At 41.7% G+C, this 17507-nt stretch overlaps 1 protein-coding gene across 6 annotated transcripts in view; it reads right to left on the reverse strand.

Annotated features, from left to right (window-relative positions):
- Nucleotides 1–16481, reverse strand: part of FAM13C (family with sequence similarity 13 member C) — a 200954-nt gene extending 184473 nt beyond the window's left edge. For 2 of the 6 annotated variants that reach the window (XM_073353373.1, XM_073353369.1), the window contains exons 1-3: nucleotides 15765–16026; nucleotides 14194–14377; nucleotides 5210–5345 (exon numbers count right to left, since the gene is read on the reverse strand). In XM_073353373.1, coding sequence (XP_073209474.1) covers nucleotides 5210–5345; nucleotides 14194–14377; nucleotides 15765–16011 — 567 coding nt within the window. In that variant the 5' untranslated portion in view covers nucleotides 16012–16026. Of the gene's footprint in view, nucleotides 1–5209; nucleotides 5346–14193; nucleotides 14378–15764; nucleotides 16032–16445 lie in introns of those variants that run through there. The other 4 variants (XM_073353371.1, XM_073353370.1, XM_073353372.1 and 1 more) reach the window with 4 other exon arrangements.
- Nucleotides 16482–17507: the final 1026 nt, after the last annotated feature.

Genomic DNA, 17507 nt, shown 5'->3' on the forward strand with positions numbered 1-17507 from the left:
GTATCAGCATGCATTTCCCTCTCATCCTCCATCATCATGTTTTGAGGCGGGAGAAACCCAACAGTCCTCCTCAAGAGTGGGAGAGCACCTATGTTAGTACTGATGAAGTGAAATATTAATTTAGTTGGGGAATTTCAAGGAGGTGGTCGCCTTTTTGTCTTCCCTCACCAATCACCTTGCTCTTTAGCGCTGCCCCTTTCCAGAGTGCACAACCCCACTACACAGGATGGTCAGCTGTAAGTTCCAGGGGCACAGTAGGAATAAGTCCACTGAACTGGCACTTCCCTGTCACACACACACTCCACAAGGATTGGCTGAGTTTTTCCCCTCCTTTCCACCCAGAGAGAAAGAACAAATTAGGCATTAGTTTTTATTTTAAATGTCCAAGCAAGACAACACATTCAGGTTACTGTCTGAATCTCACTTGCACAAGCTAAAGTATTATTTACCTGAAACATATTCCTACCTTTGAAAAACAAACAAAGACCCAATGCCCCATAGATCTGCATAAGCAAAGGACTTTTCCTCCATGTAGGTTTCACTGATACATTTCCCCTCCCCCAGTGGACTAAATGTTTTCCTTAACCTGAAATAAGTCAAAGAATGGACAAATATAAAGAAAGTCAATGAGAGAGAGAGAAATTTCCTGTCCCACTCTGCAACTGGATTGGAACACAAAGCTGCAGCGGATTCTGCAGCATGCAGACATCCATTGAAAAAAAGTGTAAACAAAACAATATTTCCTTTTCATTATCTCACACTGCAGCCATTGCCTACTTGTACCTTCAAGTAACAAGAAACCCAGTAGCTTATATAACCAAAGTGACTCTCAAATACTGGCAAATTACTTCCTGCTACCACAAAAAAATATATTATATATATACATATATCCTGAGAGACTAGCTTGGCAATAGAATTAATGCTGTTTTAGTGCCTCATAAATTGAAGGAAGCCTCAGACAGATCTAAGAGCTTCATGGGGGACACCAGATCCAATCTTCTGAAAGATCACCACCACCAGCAGCACCTCCAGAGCAGCTTCTGCAGCCTGGCCTACCCTGGTCACAATACCACCGAACACCTGATGCCTGGGCAATAGGCAAAGAAAGAACTCTGTTCACTTCAACAGGTATGGTTCTCAACCAAGCTTAGAGATGGAACTGGGCCAAAAAATTTGGATCCAGCTCAGGATCAAACCTTCCCCCAAATTCAGGGCTTTTGTATCTGGTGGTTTGGTTGAGGCAGAACACAAAATTAATCAGTGTTAAATGATTCCTGGTTGCAATTATGTTAATGAAGCTGTGAGAGGAAATATACATCTAGAATTTACTTTCGCTCCTCCCTGCCCCCACCCCCACAAAAAAAAATCACTGCTGGTGCAATTAAGTCCCTTAACACCACATCAGCTGTCCCTATGAAAATATTTAGTGGGTTGCTTTGCAGCCCATGGTGATGTGTATTAGCATTAATACAGAGATCATTCATTCATGATCAGGATCTCTAGCCATTTAAACTAACAGAGCATTTCCAATAGCTGTCAATCGGAATAGCTCTGAGGTCCTCTTTCTAAGTCTAGAGACATAGGCAAAAGCGTTTTGAGTCCAAGCTCCACAAATTCAATCCACTGGAAAATTGAGATACTTTTTTCAAAGCCATTTTGTAGTTAAAGGAGTATTTAACTTGCCACGGGACTGGTGGCACAGCAGTATGTCAGATTCATTGTTGAAGCTTTTGTTTCATGGCAATTTTTGAGGTTTTGACATTTGTTTTATTCTGCACTGGAAGGAAAACACCTTTTGGACATTTTCCTGAAGTGGATGAAATAAATGAATGATGTCAAAATGTCTGTTCTTGGATCAAGCAGCTCAGGTTTTCAGTCTCTGACCAGAGTTCTGGACCACAAAAAGCCTTCCTGACCAAACTTTGTTGAAACCAATACATCCCTGTGAAATATTGTCAAAAACGTTCTGACCAGCTCGAATCATCATAGTCTATATAGTCTCCTAGAAGGCATGTAACGAGTTCTGGAATCGCGACAGCGATGAGTGAGGTTTGACCAACTCAGCATGCAGTCCCCTCAACATTCAACTCTACCAACATAGGATAAAGGAGGCCAAACATATATAAGAAGGAAGATAAGAGAAAAATCTGGCCAGGAAACCTGTTACTAGTGCTGTAGTCATTCCCTCCAATTGCTCCCTTTCCTGAATGCAGAAAGACAGACAGGTAGGTCACATTTCTGCTCAGTTTTATACTTGCCAGCTAGCCAAAGCTATTAACTGACACTAACTGACACTGTCACTAAGCAAAAGCTTAACTGACACTATTTTGGGGGAGGAATCTCTGTGGCTGTTGTACAGAGATAGGGAGAGCAAGCAAGCAAGCCTGGCAATTCACCTCTTCATTTAGATTTTTGAGATGTATTCTAGACAGGTCAAGGGCAGCAGTGGGTAGGAAAGAGATTGCAGTAGAATCTGACACCCACACAGAGAAGTGGGGACAAAAGAGCATGACAAAGTGCTGTAACAAGGTTGGATTGGTAGCTATTCTACCTAGTGAAATTAAATTAATCTTGTCCATCCCATGCAGCTAGTGATATGCTATATGGTAAAACAAAGACATGGCTTGAAAGGCCTCCGGTTAAACACACACTTAAGTGTCCAGTCTCCTTTCTAAAATATTGTGAGGAAGAGGAAGTGACTTCTCAGTATCCCTGCAACTTGTGAGTGTTGACGAAGATTATAAAGCTTTGGTTTCCGATACTCAGTGCCCATGCAATCCAGGCAGCACATTGTAATGCAACACCATCACCATGCCTGCAGGCAACCACAGTGAACAGAAATGGTCAGGAATGTTTAGTGACACTTGCAACTACATGTTTTGTTTAAATTGGATTATTTAAAGTTTCTTCAGGTTTTAAAAATATTGTCATCTCTATGCATCAGTTCTTCAGAGCCTGTGGTGGGAGAGCACTTGGATTCACATGTCATTCCATCCAGTTCCAGACAGTCCCAATTGCACCAGTTCCCTGGAACTCTGTGGGAGTCTTTTGCCCATACAGAACTCCTCTGGAGGAAGGGTGTTATAGGATTGGATAGCATACTTAAGTACTTTTCCAGGCAAAGAGTGACAAGTCCTTTTTACTTATCTCAGATTCTTTATCAGGGCCTGGAGAAAGCTATGCCTATGTCTGGAATTTCTGTGTGGTAGGAGTTCGTTAAAACTCTATTAATATAGGTATGTAAAGAAACACTAGCAGCATCACCTTGAGCGGACAAAACCCTTCCCCACCACACCACACCACACCCTCCCCTTCTTTTGGTGTAAACCTCTATGAGAGTAACTGGTGTAAGGAAAGAGTCTGCATTAGAAATCCTTTCTGCAAGAGAAGGTATGAAAGTTAAGTTCCATTCCAAGAAATGTACCTGGTTTGCCGATTAGTGTTTTGATGAGACCTGTGCATGGACTTTTACCGGGTTTGGTTTTAGGTCTAAAGAACTTTAAGCAGTTATTTAGACAAATAATATATGAAGGGATGCCTATCCAAAACTCTACATGCTCCTGCCATAACTTACGAGAATAAAATTAGATCACCCACAGAACAAACTCTGTCGACTCCCAACACACACTTTCTTTGAGAGGCTCACCTCAGACAGAGTGAGAGAACCCTACAGCTGTGCCCTATTTTGGGGCTTCATTAAATAACTCAAAAGGATCTTTCAGTGGACCTACTTCCCTGTCATCACAATCCTAGACAGACTGAAGTGACTGCTAGACATTTTGGGGGGAGTGAGGGGTGGGGTGACAAATTAACTTTTAAAGCAAAAGAGCTGCCTTTTATAGTGCCTCTTGTTTCTTATGTGTTTTCACTGCAGATTTGCTTTGATTGCTGGCACTTCCTATCTTCTTGACACTTTTGGTTGGTAGAGGCAGACAACTAGGCAGCTATTAGCCTAATGCTGCATCCCGTACAAATTCACGCAAGAATTCCCAACTGACGTTGATGAAATGAAATGCAATGTAAATAAGGGCTACTTTCAGAAGTAAAGTTTGGCAGGATCAGGCTGGGGCCTAAGAATACTGCATGTTGGACTGCAACAATTCTATTTTGAGGTCTTAAGACCCAGGTCCTACAGCGTGGAAACACAGAACTTAAAATGTTGTTATTCACCTTTCCTTTGTCCCCAGCAAGTAATTAACATGCCCTGTGACATTATTCCCAGATAGATAGTTGCCCAGAGTTAATGCTTCCAGTGCTGAGATGGACTGTACAATACATGTGAAAAATAATATAAATCTTAGCTTTAAAGTAAAAGTCTGCTAGGTGCCCTCGCTCTAGCCCTCCCTCCACCCCCATCCCTCAATACCAGCAATGGCTGGAGCTCAGGAAAGTGAGGAATCTCTAGCAGTGCCTAGAGCCTGACACAATGCAGACCTCTTGGACAACACATCTCTCATAGTGTGGCACATCTTATATTGCAAGATTCAGTCCTAATCTGCAAAGCCCCTGGTAAACCAGCCCAGAGCAGCCAGATGTGTCACGCTGTATAGTAATTTCATGATTTAACATTAGGTTATGAACCTAGATCTCACCACTATGTTAACACCTTGGGCTACTCTACCCTCCTACAATGGATTTCTAAAAAGATCTATATTGAACAGCAACAATACATAATGGAAGGAACTTGAAAAAAACTACCCACATAGACCAGTACTATTATAGAAGGAAAGTCATCCATACTAAGTGCAAAATCATAACTGTTTTGACAAACACAATGCAACAAGGAGACATTGAAGAACCAATATTATTCTATAGCAGTGCATGCCTAAGGACAGTCAAAGTGAGTCTTTACTCAATAGCTTCTGAAAAGGCATTTTTACTCTTCTGCCTTTGCTTGTCATCACTGTATAGGAGATAAAAGAAAAGAGTTACCTATGAAAATTCTGCGGGCAAGAAAATGCTGCTATAGGATATTTCAAGTAGAAAAATGTGGTGATTTTTATACTTGAGCTTTAACTCTCATTTACATTCTTTAGAAAACAAACATATAAAGTCTCCCTTGTAGATTAGACATGCAACTGATATTCACTTTGTCAGGGTATAGCTATAGTGATTTATTACTGCTTGTATACAAGCCTAAGGTAGAAATACATTACAACCTAATGAAGCACCTTTGATTATCTGTTAGAATCAATCATCATCTTCCTACCTCAGTGTTGTCTCCTTGTGTGTGTGACAAATGGCTGTCAGAGTCTGCAAATAGCATCTCATGGTTCTGGAGCAAATGCAGCAGGAGTGCATTACAAAGCATTTGTTTTTCATGAGCCAAAGGACTGAAAGGAATTCTAAACAGGAGAAAAGTAAATAGATTAAGTTTCGTAGTGCTCAGACTATGATCTATTGATCAGTTATCCACGAATCCCATTCTTGTGGTCTGGAGAATTTTTCAAAGCAAGTGATTTTATCCAGTTCTCCAACATATTCTAGGACATGATCTCGGTTAAAAAGCTCTTGATGACCGGGACTATATTTTAATTACAGGCATGTATATGCTTAGCATAAAGGAGCCCTGATCCTCAATCGGTGGCCTTTATGCACTGCAGTAGTACAAAGAAACAAGTAGTGGGACCTGTTAGCAGGGGCCTGGCACTGACCAACTTGTTCATGAAAATACTGTTAAAAGGACAAAATATAGAAAGCCACCACCGCTAAGTTTTTAATGTTTTAAAAAGTGATTTCAAATTTTTCTCACTAAAGTCATATTACACATCTTTCTGTGAGGGTCCATAGGATAACAACCCTGTGCAATCTTGTCAAATCATACTTAACTTCCATGGAAGCACCACAATGCAGGACACAGTCTAAAAGTGGCATGAGGGAAAAAAAAGCTGTGTTCCAATGCATCCTCTGAAGCTGCATTATATTAATAATGGATGTAATAAAGTTATCATTAAACATAATGGAAACATGCAGAAATCTACTTGTAGATAATTCTCTGAATCATTTAATTAAAATCAAGGGATTTATTAGTGCCATGGTAATTTTGTTTCCTGAAGGAACTGTACATTTTTCCCCATAAAGTATTTGAGACGGTATGGGCATTTACATAAGCACTAGAGCTAATTCAGCTTCATGCACTGTGCTAAACCAACTCCTGATTCCACTAAATATTAATATTTCAACAAGAAATTCACAAACTCTTGGGAATTAAGTACAAATACACACACCACTCTTTTGTTTGGCAAATCAGAAAGCACATTGATTATTCAAATGTGATTTAAACATACAAATGTACATATTGGGGCTTAGTTCCAGTGCCTAATTCCTGTCTACCTGCGGTAAAACTCCCCTTGAACTCTGAGAACTTTGTCTTAGAAAAACTTCAGGATTGAACAACAATGGCTATATGGATTTGAGGGGGGACCCGTTACCTCTCACTATCAGGACACTGCCATGCTTCAGTTTCCTCACTCTGGGTAGGTTAGTCCTCTGGCCAAACTAAGCCCCTCCCCTTCTGGAGGGCGGGGAAGTCCAGAAGATGACAGACAAGCCAAAATTACCTCAGACAAAGAAGTCCTTCACCCAGGTCCTCAGTGCCTGGGCCACATTCTTCTCTGCAGATTGTGAGGGCTCAAAGAGTCCATCCAAACACCAAAACCTTCACATGCTGCGGCATGGTTCAGCCCACACAAGCAGCCCTTTCTCTAACACAGAACATACTCCTGTCTAGACTTAAGCCATGTTTACACAGTAGCGTACTTAACTCTTCCATAGATATAGAAAGTTTTTCCATCACCTTCAGGCGGTACGAAGTTGATGGAACAATTCTAGTCACGTCTATACCAGGGGTTAGATAGGCCTAACTACAGTGCTCAGGGTGCAAAATTTTTCACAGCTCTGAGCAACGTAGCTAAGTTGATCTAATTTTTAATAGTGTAGATCAGACCTTACGCTCCTACTCCTGTCGAGTACGTGCCCAAAGTCCATGCCAGGCTTTTGCTATTAGTGCATAAACATACCCTCCCAAACTTCTTTTCCCCACAGTCCATCCTATGCCACTCCCTCAGCTAGGAGCCCCAACACTGAGTTTGTCCAGTTTCTTCACATACAGAGAGGAAAAAGCCTGTGTCCATTCCACTTTATTTCTCAGGAGACCCTGTTCTTAGGCTCACAGTTCCCACATTCCCATAATGTGAATCTTAGTTCAGGTCTAGAGTTCAAACTCTAAAATTCATGGAAGATATTTATTTAGCTCTAATTTTTAAGTAGCTTAAGAACAAAATACTCCTTTTCAGATATTGCTGCTGAGTAGTAGAGCCATGACACACCTGCAAATTTGCATGTTTTATAAAAAGAATCTAGTTAACAAATCAGATCCAGGAACATATTCCTAGAGACAATACAACTATTGTAAAGTTGTTCTACTGAGTAAACAGGATTAAGAATCTCCCTTGGCCTTTGACTTTTTTTTTTTAAACTATCAATTTGTGTTGAAGACAAATGGTGTTAGGAGGAGATCACCACTACAATGTATAGTTTGGAGGCAATTAAAAAGGGATCCATGGGAATCATTAAAGATTGTTTTATCCCAAATTAAATGTGCCATATTGAACCCAAAAGTCTTTAAATTTACCAAGCCCTGTGCCTTATCACCCCAACAAGCTAGAAGCGGTGCTAACCTAGTGAGTCTGTGGAGACTGTGCCTAGATATCAAGCCAAAAAGTAAAAGGTGCTAAACTGGTAATCTTACAACTAGAACTGGTCATAAAATTGGGAGGTTTCCTTCTTGTCAACAAAACACACCAAAAAGCCCCACAACATTGAGAAGTTTTTCTTTTTGGCAACTAAACCTCACAAGTTTTCACTCTGGTAATTGTTTGGAGAGTCTTCATAGAAATTTTATTCATAACGAAAGTTGCAAAGATTTTGACAAGCCCTGCTTGTAAAGGCATAGGGCTTGGTACCAGTCCAGAAATCTGGAGGTGTTGAGCAGGAGCTAAGGTCAAGGGCTACTTGTAGGAATGCTTCTCTCCTAAAAGCAGAGTGAGAGATCCACCTACTGTTTCGATCAGCTGCTATGGATGGATTGGAGGACACAGAAGGGATGAGAAGAGATGAAAGCAAGTGGGAAATATTACTAGGTGATTGGGGGGGGGGGGAAGAGGGTGACTACAGGGAACTTGGGGAGGGAAAGATCAGAGAACAAGCAATGTTTAGCAAAAACAAGGTTGAGTGAATGGCCAGTCTGAACTATGGAAGAGTTGGACCAGCGTCAAGCACTAAACAAGAAGGTGACAGGACACAGAAGGGAAAGCTGAAGTCGCTAAGGATGAGGGAGAGGGTGATGAGGCAAAGCCAGGTGTCAGAAGCTGAGAGGAAAGTGGTTGGAGAGGAGACAGGGAGTGGTAAAATAACTATATGAAGGGTAAAAGCAGAGAAGAGTCTGATTTGGTATTTTTCTATGAAGGATATGTGGTATACGGGTGGAGTAAAAGGCCAGGAGTGACAGAAGCAGGAGACAGATTTTGCAGAGAGGTCAATGTGACTAAACAAAGACTGGGAGCACTCTTCTCATCTACACTTTCTCCCTCAGACACACCCCATGCCCCCCTCCCATTTTTTTTAATTTTTTTTTGTTTTGTTCCCAGATTTGGACCTCATCAGACAGCGCAGTGGGAGGAAGTACAGGAGCCGCTGCCATTTGTATATAAAGATTGTGACTTGAAAAGCGTTTCAGCCAAATACCATCAAAGCATTATGAGACAATGTCAATTCATTATTCGTTACAGCACTATGAGAAAAAAAAATTCGGGAAGAAATCAGCCTATGAAGTATTCATGGGTTTCAACATCAATCATTACATTAGTTTCCTGTAATTTAATGTGCAATGTTGTCACATGATGTTCATACATTTTTAATGATCCTGGGACTGTCTTCCCATTTAATATCAGTCTTACAAAGTGTTACTTTTTCCACAGTGGAATTGTACTAGATCACAGTGACTAAGGATATACAGTTCAGATTCTATACATTGTAAATTGTAAACACAGTGGCATGTTTTATATTCTGAGTCTCTGTGTCCTCCGTTCCATGTTCTGAATATTAAGCTCCAACTCCCACCATTGATTCTATGCATGTGACAGGTGTCTATAGCCATAGAAATCATTAGATTAGGACAGGCGATCATCATGGCAAGAATTTGCACCTGGAACATAAGTGGGGCACACTGTAAGCAGCAGGAGAGTTTGTAAACTATCTAGTTTATTTAATAGTAAAGCAGATGAACAAAGAAGTTTCTGCCATACCCTGTGGAAGAACTTCAAACACACAAGAAGGAAAACATGGGGTGCTGCATGACTGTAAGAACTAACTAACTAACTAAAAATTGGGAGGGGGGTCCACAAGCCATTTTCAGCAATATCAGCTGCTCATTTCTGCCGATCAGTCTGGGATTGTTAGAAGAAACTCCGAAACGGACATTGGGAAGTAGAACAGGCATCTACCCAGCCTGACTTTGAGCCTGTCACAGTCTCAGTTTACTCTCACTCTCAGCACAGTTCTCTCAGCCTTCAGTACACGCAGGCTGCTGAAGTGACTTAGTCAGAGGTCCACCCTTTATTGAGTGTCAGTAGAAACCCAAACACCTTCCACCCCAGTTTCACCGGGACCACCCTTTCCTTGGTGAGGGTCTTCTCTTCTACAGCACACTTATCACTCTCCTTCTCCCACACTCAGCTTCCAAACCTCTTGGGGGGTCAGTCAGTCCCTTCCCCCTCCAATCAGTAGCATAAGTTGCTGTAGCTCCTCAGAGGGTGGTAGCGTAGGAAAAACCTAAATCCATCCTCCACTATGAGTTCCCAGTCCTGGGGACCCTAAACTACTGGTTTCTTCCACCTCATAATTCAAGCTAAGAACATAGTAGCCATACTGGATTGGACCAATGATCCATCTAGCCCAGTATCCTGCCTTCTGACAGCTGCCAATGCCAGGTGCTTTGGAGGGAATGAACAGAACAGGGAATCACCAAGTGATCCAGCCCCTGGCGCCCACTCCCATCAGAGGGGACACCTAGAGCATGAGGTTGCATCCCTGACCATCTTAGCTAATAGCCATTCATAGATAAGTCCATGGAAGACAGGTCCAATTCCTTTTTGAACCCCTTTATAGTTTTGGCCTTCACAACAGGCGCTGGCAAGGAGTTCTACAGGTTGATTGTGTGTTGTGTGAAGTAGTACTTTCTTTTGTTTGTTTTAAACCTGCTGTCTATTAATTTCATTAGGTGAGCCCTAGTTCTTGTGTTATGGGAAGAGTAAACAACACTTCCTTATTACTTTCTCTATCTCATTCATGATTGTATAGACCTTTGTCATATTCCCTACCCCACACTTCTCTTTTCCAAGATGAAACATTCCAGTCTTTTTAATCTCTCCTCATTTAGAAACTGTTCCATGTACAGAGAAGGGCAACAAAAATAAGTGTCTTTTCCTATTCTAATATATCTTTTTTGAGATGGGGCAACCAGAACTGGATGCAATATTCAAGGTGGGGGTGTACCATGGATTTATGCAGTGTCATATTTTCTGTATCATCATCAATCCCTTTCCTAATGGTTCCTAACATTGTTTGCTCAAGGTACAACAGCAGTCCAAAAAGGCTGTGTTTTTAAAGAACTATCCACAATGAATCTAAGATCTTTCTTGAATGGCAACATCTAACTTAGACCCTGTCATTGTCTATGTATAGGTGGGATTATGTTTTTCAGTTTGAATTACTTTGCATTTATAAATATTGACGTTCATCTGTCATTTTGCTGCCTACTCACTCAGTTTTATGATATTGCTTTGTAATTCTTTGCAGTCTGCTTTGGACTTAACTATATTGAGTAATTTCCTAGCATCTGCAAATTTTGCCACCTGTTTGCCCCTTTTTCCAGATCATTTATGAATATGTTGAACAGCACTAGTCCCAGTAGAGAGCTCTGGGAGACACTGCTATTTACCTCTCTCCATTCTGAAAAATGACCATTTATTCCTACCCTTTGTTTCCCCCATCTTTTAACCAGTTACTGATCCATGAGAGGACCCCATTACTTTGCTTGAGAGCCCTTCATGAGGGATGTCGTCAAAGGCTTTCTGAAAGCTGCCCTGCTTCTTCCCAGTGCTTCTTCCTGTACTCCCCCCTCTCCTGCTCTTTATAGAGCACTGACATCCAGCTCTCCTCTCCACACATTTTGATCATAAGCACATCTTTCTCTTCCCCCACACCATCACGTGATGTAAGCATTCACTCACTCCACTAGAGAAGCAATCTAAACATGGCCCATATGCAGCTGAGCCCCAATCCTCATAAAGGGCCAGTTCATGCTGTGACATTCATGTCCAGATTTTTAAAGGTGTTTAGGGTTAAAGACGTACAGAGGCACTTAGTGGGATTTTCAAAGCACCTAAAAATCAATGAAGTTGAGCACATAGGTGCCTAGGACCAGATCCATAAAAGGATCTAAGTCTAACATTTAGACATTGTTGAGATCCCCAAAAGCCCTGCTCAGCTGCTGCCCAATACTGGAGGTGCCTGAATTTCTGCCAGTGAGCATAGGCACAGCTAGCTCAGTTGCACTGGCTGGGTACCTAAACCCCAGAAGGATCCTGTACTAGGTGTTCCCCCATCCCTCTTGTCTGCAACTACTGATCTGGTAGGTGTTTTAAGTATATACCTAAACCCTCACAAAATAGCTGGGGATTAAGGAGGCAGCAGCCTCCCTCATAACTTGAGTCTGCTGGTTAGCACACTCACAGACTCTGGAAAACCCAGGTTCAAACTCTGCCCACCAAAAAGCAGCAATTTGAATGTAGCCTTCCCACTGCTCAGGTGAGTGCCCTAGCCTCCAGTTTGTGAACAGTCTGGGGTGATCCTCTCCTATGGAAGCACTTCCAAGGTGTATAAATATTTGTTGGGCCAGAGAAAGTGAGAATGAGTCCATAGCCCAGTAGTTAGGGCAGTCACCTGTAAGGTGGTAAACCCAAGTCCACATCCTTGTGCCATTTTGCAGAGGAAGGAGTCGAATGCATTTCCCACATCCTGGGCAAGATAAGGGAGGTGTCTGCCACCATCTCCCACCCTGGTGCCTCTTGGAAAAGTGGCTTAGGACTAAGTCCCTCAGAGTGGTGGGGCTTAGACATTTGCAAGAGATGAACTTAGGAGTTCCCCTCTAATTGTGCTGGTTTTTGGAGATCCCATTGTTAGATGCCCCCCACACACATGTATTGTTGGAGAAATCTAGGCACCTAACTGAGGGCTCTCCATTACACTGGGTGGCAAGGCCCCTAGCAGTTCTGCAGTGAATCTGGACCCCAGGTATTTTTGAAAATGCTGCTAGGTGCTCATCTGCAGCTAGATGACTAAAATACCTTTAAAAAACTAATGAACTAAAGAAAAACAGAGAAAAGCATCCAATAGAATACACAAATACCAATTAAACATTGCAAGTTGCTGGGGGAAGAGGTTGTGTTTAGTTTTTCCACTCAATACAAAAAAAATTCCTGTGAAGAACAGTTGGCATGTTTTTGAACCAGTTCTATTATTCATATAATATCAGTGTATCTTCTGCTTTATTGATAGCAAGAGAAGATCCATACCTGAAGAGCTTTCAAGCCCATATGCAAAGCAAATAATGCAGCAGCAAGCAGAGGGATAAAGCTTGAGGGTCTCACAGCCTGAGTTATTTTCCTGTTAGTTTTCATTGTGAGAAGGTAGTTTCCACTCCCTTGGAGGAAAAGGGCCAGGATTTATAGGCCTCTGGAAATAAAGTTATTTTAGAAGAGGACTGGGAGGAGAGGATGGGGTTATGGAGGTGGTTCCAACCATAGGGAACTTGATAGAAAAAAGTAGGTAGAGGGAAGAGGTAAGCAGGGTCCATTAAGCAAGGGGAGAAGGTGCTTAAGTCACATACAGCAAGCTAAGGAAAACCAATGGAGAGAACCAAAACAGGGTCAGGACTTTCTTAGAGAAAGAGGAAGATGGATATTTTTGCAAAAGCATTACACACAGTTTTGCAAAACTACTGTGTACCAGGTGAAAGGAAGCCGGGGAAAGGGAGTGCAGAAGGCCAGAGGGGAGAAGTTTTTAGTAGCTGACTGATATATGCACCCACACAGTAGTGAAAACAAATCTTCATGTTGACTCAAATCAGTAAATGTTAATCTTTAAAAAAAAAAAAGTCAAGATCTCCTTGTTATACCAAATGGAGTTAGTGTCAGTCTTCCAGAAACTTGATTGGCTGACAGTTTATAGAACAGTTGTGGAGTGTACTAATAGTCAAGCCTTAGTATTACTCAGAGAAATATACAGGGAATAGTGCATGGTTTAAGTTCCCTACCGTCCCCAAGGCAACTAGGATCTGATCTACCACACCAGGCAGTACCATTGAGAATCACTCTGCACAGAAGAGCCTCAGCTGGCTTCCTCAGAAGCTTTTGCCTCCTCCCAGAGAAAGCTGGGCCTGGGACTTTGCAGAATTCCTAATGCTGTAGCTAGTAAACCACTAAGGTAAGTTCCCTAGCAACCTTACACTCTTAGGTACCCCATGGTGACTAACACCGTTTGCTAGGGAACCAACTAAGGTTTCCTTAACTACAATACTAAAGGTTTCTGGGATGTCCACACCCGCTGCTTTTAAATTAGAGGCATGAGTCGGTGTTTCTTCACCTCTGCTGCCCTCAGAGGGAAAGAGGGGTCTGGTGGCTTCCTAACACCTCTGAAGACATTTGGGATCAGAAGAGGGGGAAGTGAACCCTTAATGGGTGGCTACCCTGAAGCTGGTGCCACCTGCAGAAAAAGGGGAACTTCCAGCACCCATGAGGGCACTGAAGAGGTGGGATAGGCCACTTACCCACCCCCAGCCTGAGAACAAGGAGGCAAATGAAGAGTGCCCATGCTGGGCAGGGTAAAGCCACGTCAGCTGAGCCTTTGGACCTGTGCTGATGTTCCAGGCAGATGCACTCAGATTTTGGGGTGGGCATGAGGCTTCTATATCAACATTCTGTATAGCTCTGCTTCTCTTTCATTCATTCCACAGTGTACAGCAGGTTCTTTCATCAATATCTCTGATGACTGCCGTTCTTGTTTTTAAGAGAGGGATCCAAGAATACAAGCAAAAACAGCTGTAAAATAAATCTAAATAAGTAAAATACTTACTGGAAAAGGGTGGGCCCAAATACAATGGCAAGGTTTTCCAGGGTCATGTGATTCATTTCACTGTGTGATGCCACCTTCAACAGAAAGGTAGAGAGGAACTGGAAAAGGCTGTAATGGGCCTTAGGCAGGCTGCTTAATAACCTTTTCAGATATTGTGTACACTCAGCCATGTGGTTCTTATTATCTGTGAAGAATTAAGTTTTAATTCAGTTACTAACAGATGGGTATTCTAAGCATCCAGCATGGCCACATATATACAAGCTTACCAGGTATATACCAGTTTTACTACACAATTTACTCTATTGTAAAGGTTTCCCTCAACAACAACAAAAAAAAAAGATACTAAGGGAAAAAAGAGCATATATGCCTAAAGCCAGTAATTTTCAGACTAATCCTCTAATTATTTCACATTAGCTTTAAACTATGAACATTTCCCTAGTTACTGGAGTTTCCTATGGAGCACTCTAGGTCTTTGGACTCTATCCTGTATCTGTGGCAGTCCTCCTCTCCTGGCAAGAAAATATAGCGTTTCCTGTTATTTCTAGTGGAGAGTATAAGACATTACCAACTGGCTATACATGATAACCAAAGACCTTATGGAAAAAGCCGTGGGAGGATTGTCAGCTGTGACTCTCGCTGGAGATCTGCCACATGCTGTGTGACTCATGCTCAGAAAAGGCTGGGAAATTATACCCTTTCAGCACCATATCAGTCTTCATTTCCCTACTAATTGGTAACATTTACAGTTTCAGGGTATTTTCCACCATAAATATAGTACTGCAGTTACAGAAAAGGTTTAAAATTCCAAGTCCAATGACATTCATCTTTTCACTTTCCCTGCACCAAAAATGAACATTTTAATGGTAAATATGAGTTCACAAACACAACTCACTTTAATAGGAGGGATGGGATGAGAATGATTGAAACCCCTAAATACTTTAGCTGTGTTAGCTCAATACTGTGCAATAGCTAAGGCAATAACTATGGTCTTGGATAATTGTAAATTGAACGCCATTTGCAACATACTCTAGAACCTCAGAGTTACAAACTGACTGGTCAGCCACACACACCTCATTTTGAGCCACAAGTACGCAATCAGGCAGCAATGGGAGGGAAGCAAATACGGCATATACTATTTTAAACAAAGGGAAAAAGTTTAAAGAATATTTGACAAGCTAAGGAAACCGTTTCTGTGCTTGTTTTATTTAAATTAAGAGGGTTAAAAGCAACATTTTTCTTCTGCCTAATAAAGTTTCAAATAGGTATTAAGTCAACGTTCAGTTGCAAACTTTTGAAAAACCACCATACTGTTTTGTTCAGAGTTACAACCAACCTCCATTCCCCAGGTGTTCAAAACGGAGGTTCTATTGTAAGTCAATTGGACACACTGACTAGGAGAATCCACGAAATGACCACCCTTTAAGGTGTGAAGTTATGCAAACACTCGCACATTTGTTGATTACAGTGTTTAAATTCTGCTGTGTGTACACTAGTCAGCCATTTCTGGACAAAAAAAGTAATCCCAGGTGCAATACCATGGAAGTTTCAAATTAATTTAGCCTTTGTTTTACCTTCAAAGGTTTTAAGAAGGTTAGCCTGTAAGTTGTCTGGGAAAACAGCCACTGGAAGCTCCTTGAGGAAAAGTTTAAGGATGCTTGCAACAGAATCAATGTCACCATCATTAATGAGGTCCACCTTCTCACCTTGATCATACTTCTGCTTCAGTGCTTTGATTTTATTCACTGAGCCACTGATTCGAAATAGACCTACGTGATCCAAGCCTATTAAAATGAAATAACCATTTTTTATAAAATACATAAGGAGGAAAATTAAAACACAGTTTATAGATAGTGTCTCCAGAGACCTGAAAACTGCATTTTGGAAGCAAATAAGTTAATTGTTCAATCTCACACACCCCAAAAGAGAGTTGTTTAATTCAGTATTTCCAGGGTTTTTTTGTTTGGTTTTGTTTTTAATTACTGTCCCTTCATTACCACCCTTTAACTCCACAAGGAGTTTTCAACTCTGGTTTGGTTGATATCCAGGGAGTTTGACTCAGCAGGTCACTTTTCCTCATTCTAAACCAACCCAATCAAAATCCACTTAGACTTGTTTATAAAAAGAGTGGAAATTTACATGTTCTCCCATTAGCTGCAATTTTCCTTTGTGGTCCTGCTTACCCAAAGCAAATTAATTATAGCTCTTTATTTTGACTAAAAGTTTCTAGAAAGCAGAACAAGTAATCAACTTACCAAACATTTCTAGGTATTCCACCATTTGTGTCACAACAAAAGGAACTTGGCATTGTGTTGCCTCTTGTGCAAGAATCTCAAGGGGAACACCAAAGTTGTTTCTTCTCTTGGTGAGCTGGAAATCTGGTGCCACTTTATTTGTGCCTTGCTTAATTTTAACTGAAGACAGCGATTGCTGCAAAATAAAAACAAAGAACCCCTTTGTGATAATACAAGCTGCTTATCACTGTGCACCTCCTCAGGGCTGGACATGGCAATGTGGTAGCTCTGCTTCAGTTTCCACACAACTTTTTCAGCCTACGCCTTCCATATAGAAATGAGTTGGCCCTCCAGTCAAGCCACTCTAAACAGGGCCGGCCCACATTTTGGCACGTGAGGCGGGGAGCTCAAATGACGCCTCCTTCCCCCTCGCTTGGGCCAAAACTTTGAAAGGTCTCAGTTCTGCCTTCTTCCTGTTCTACTCCTCTCATGGTACTGCTCTCCTACCTACCCCAACAAATTTAAAATGTTTTGAACAAGGCATTTTAAGTAACATTTAACTTTCAAACACCTGAACAGCAAATGTAACTTTTCTTGTCTGCACAGCAAACACTGGCATTTTTATCTGCTTGAATAACCAAAGTGGGGCTTTCTGTTCCTTCTCGATTGCAAAGATTTGACTGCTTCCTGAAGGTCCACAGTCTGGGCCAGCTCATGCTCTATTGAGATGTTTGCAAGGCCGACCAGCCTCTCCTGTGTCATTGTGGAGTGTAGAGGTGTTTTCAGCTTGGAGAAGCTGCGTTCTCCACTGGCAACTGTTACAGGAAGTGTTAGAAGCATGCGCAGAGCAACAAAAGCATTTGGAAAGAGGGTGGTCATCTTATTTGTGCACATATATTCTAGAACAGCCTTTGAAGTTGATCCTGCTGAAATGTATCTTGAAAGGGCTTTCAGTTCATCACCTAAATCACTCGCATCAATATCGCACGTCATCATGTGTCAACACTGTCTCTAGTGCCCTGCATTGCTGGTATTGGTCTTCTTTGGGAATAGTGAGGAGTTTTGGAACATCATACAACATCC

The sequence above is a fragment of the Lepidochelys kempii genome, chromosome 7 (genome assembly GCF_965140265.1).
Source record: "Lepidochelys kempii isolate rLepKem1 chromosome 7, rLepKem1.hap2, whole genome shotgun sequence".
NCBI classification, from domain to species: Eukaryota; Metazoa; Chordata; order Testudines; family Cheloniidae; genus Lepidochelys; species Lepidochelys kempii.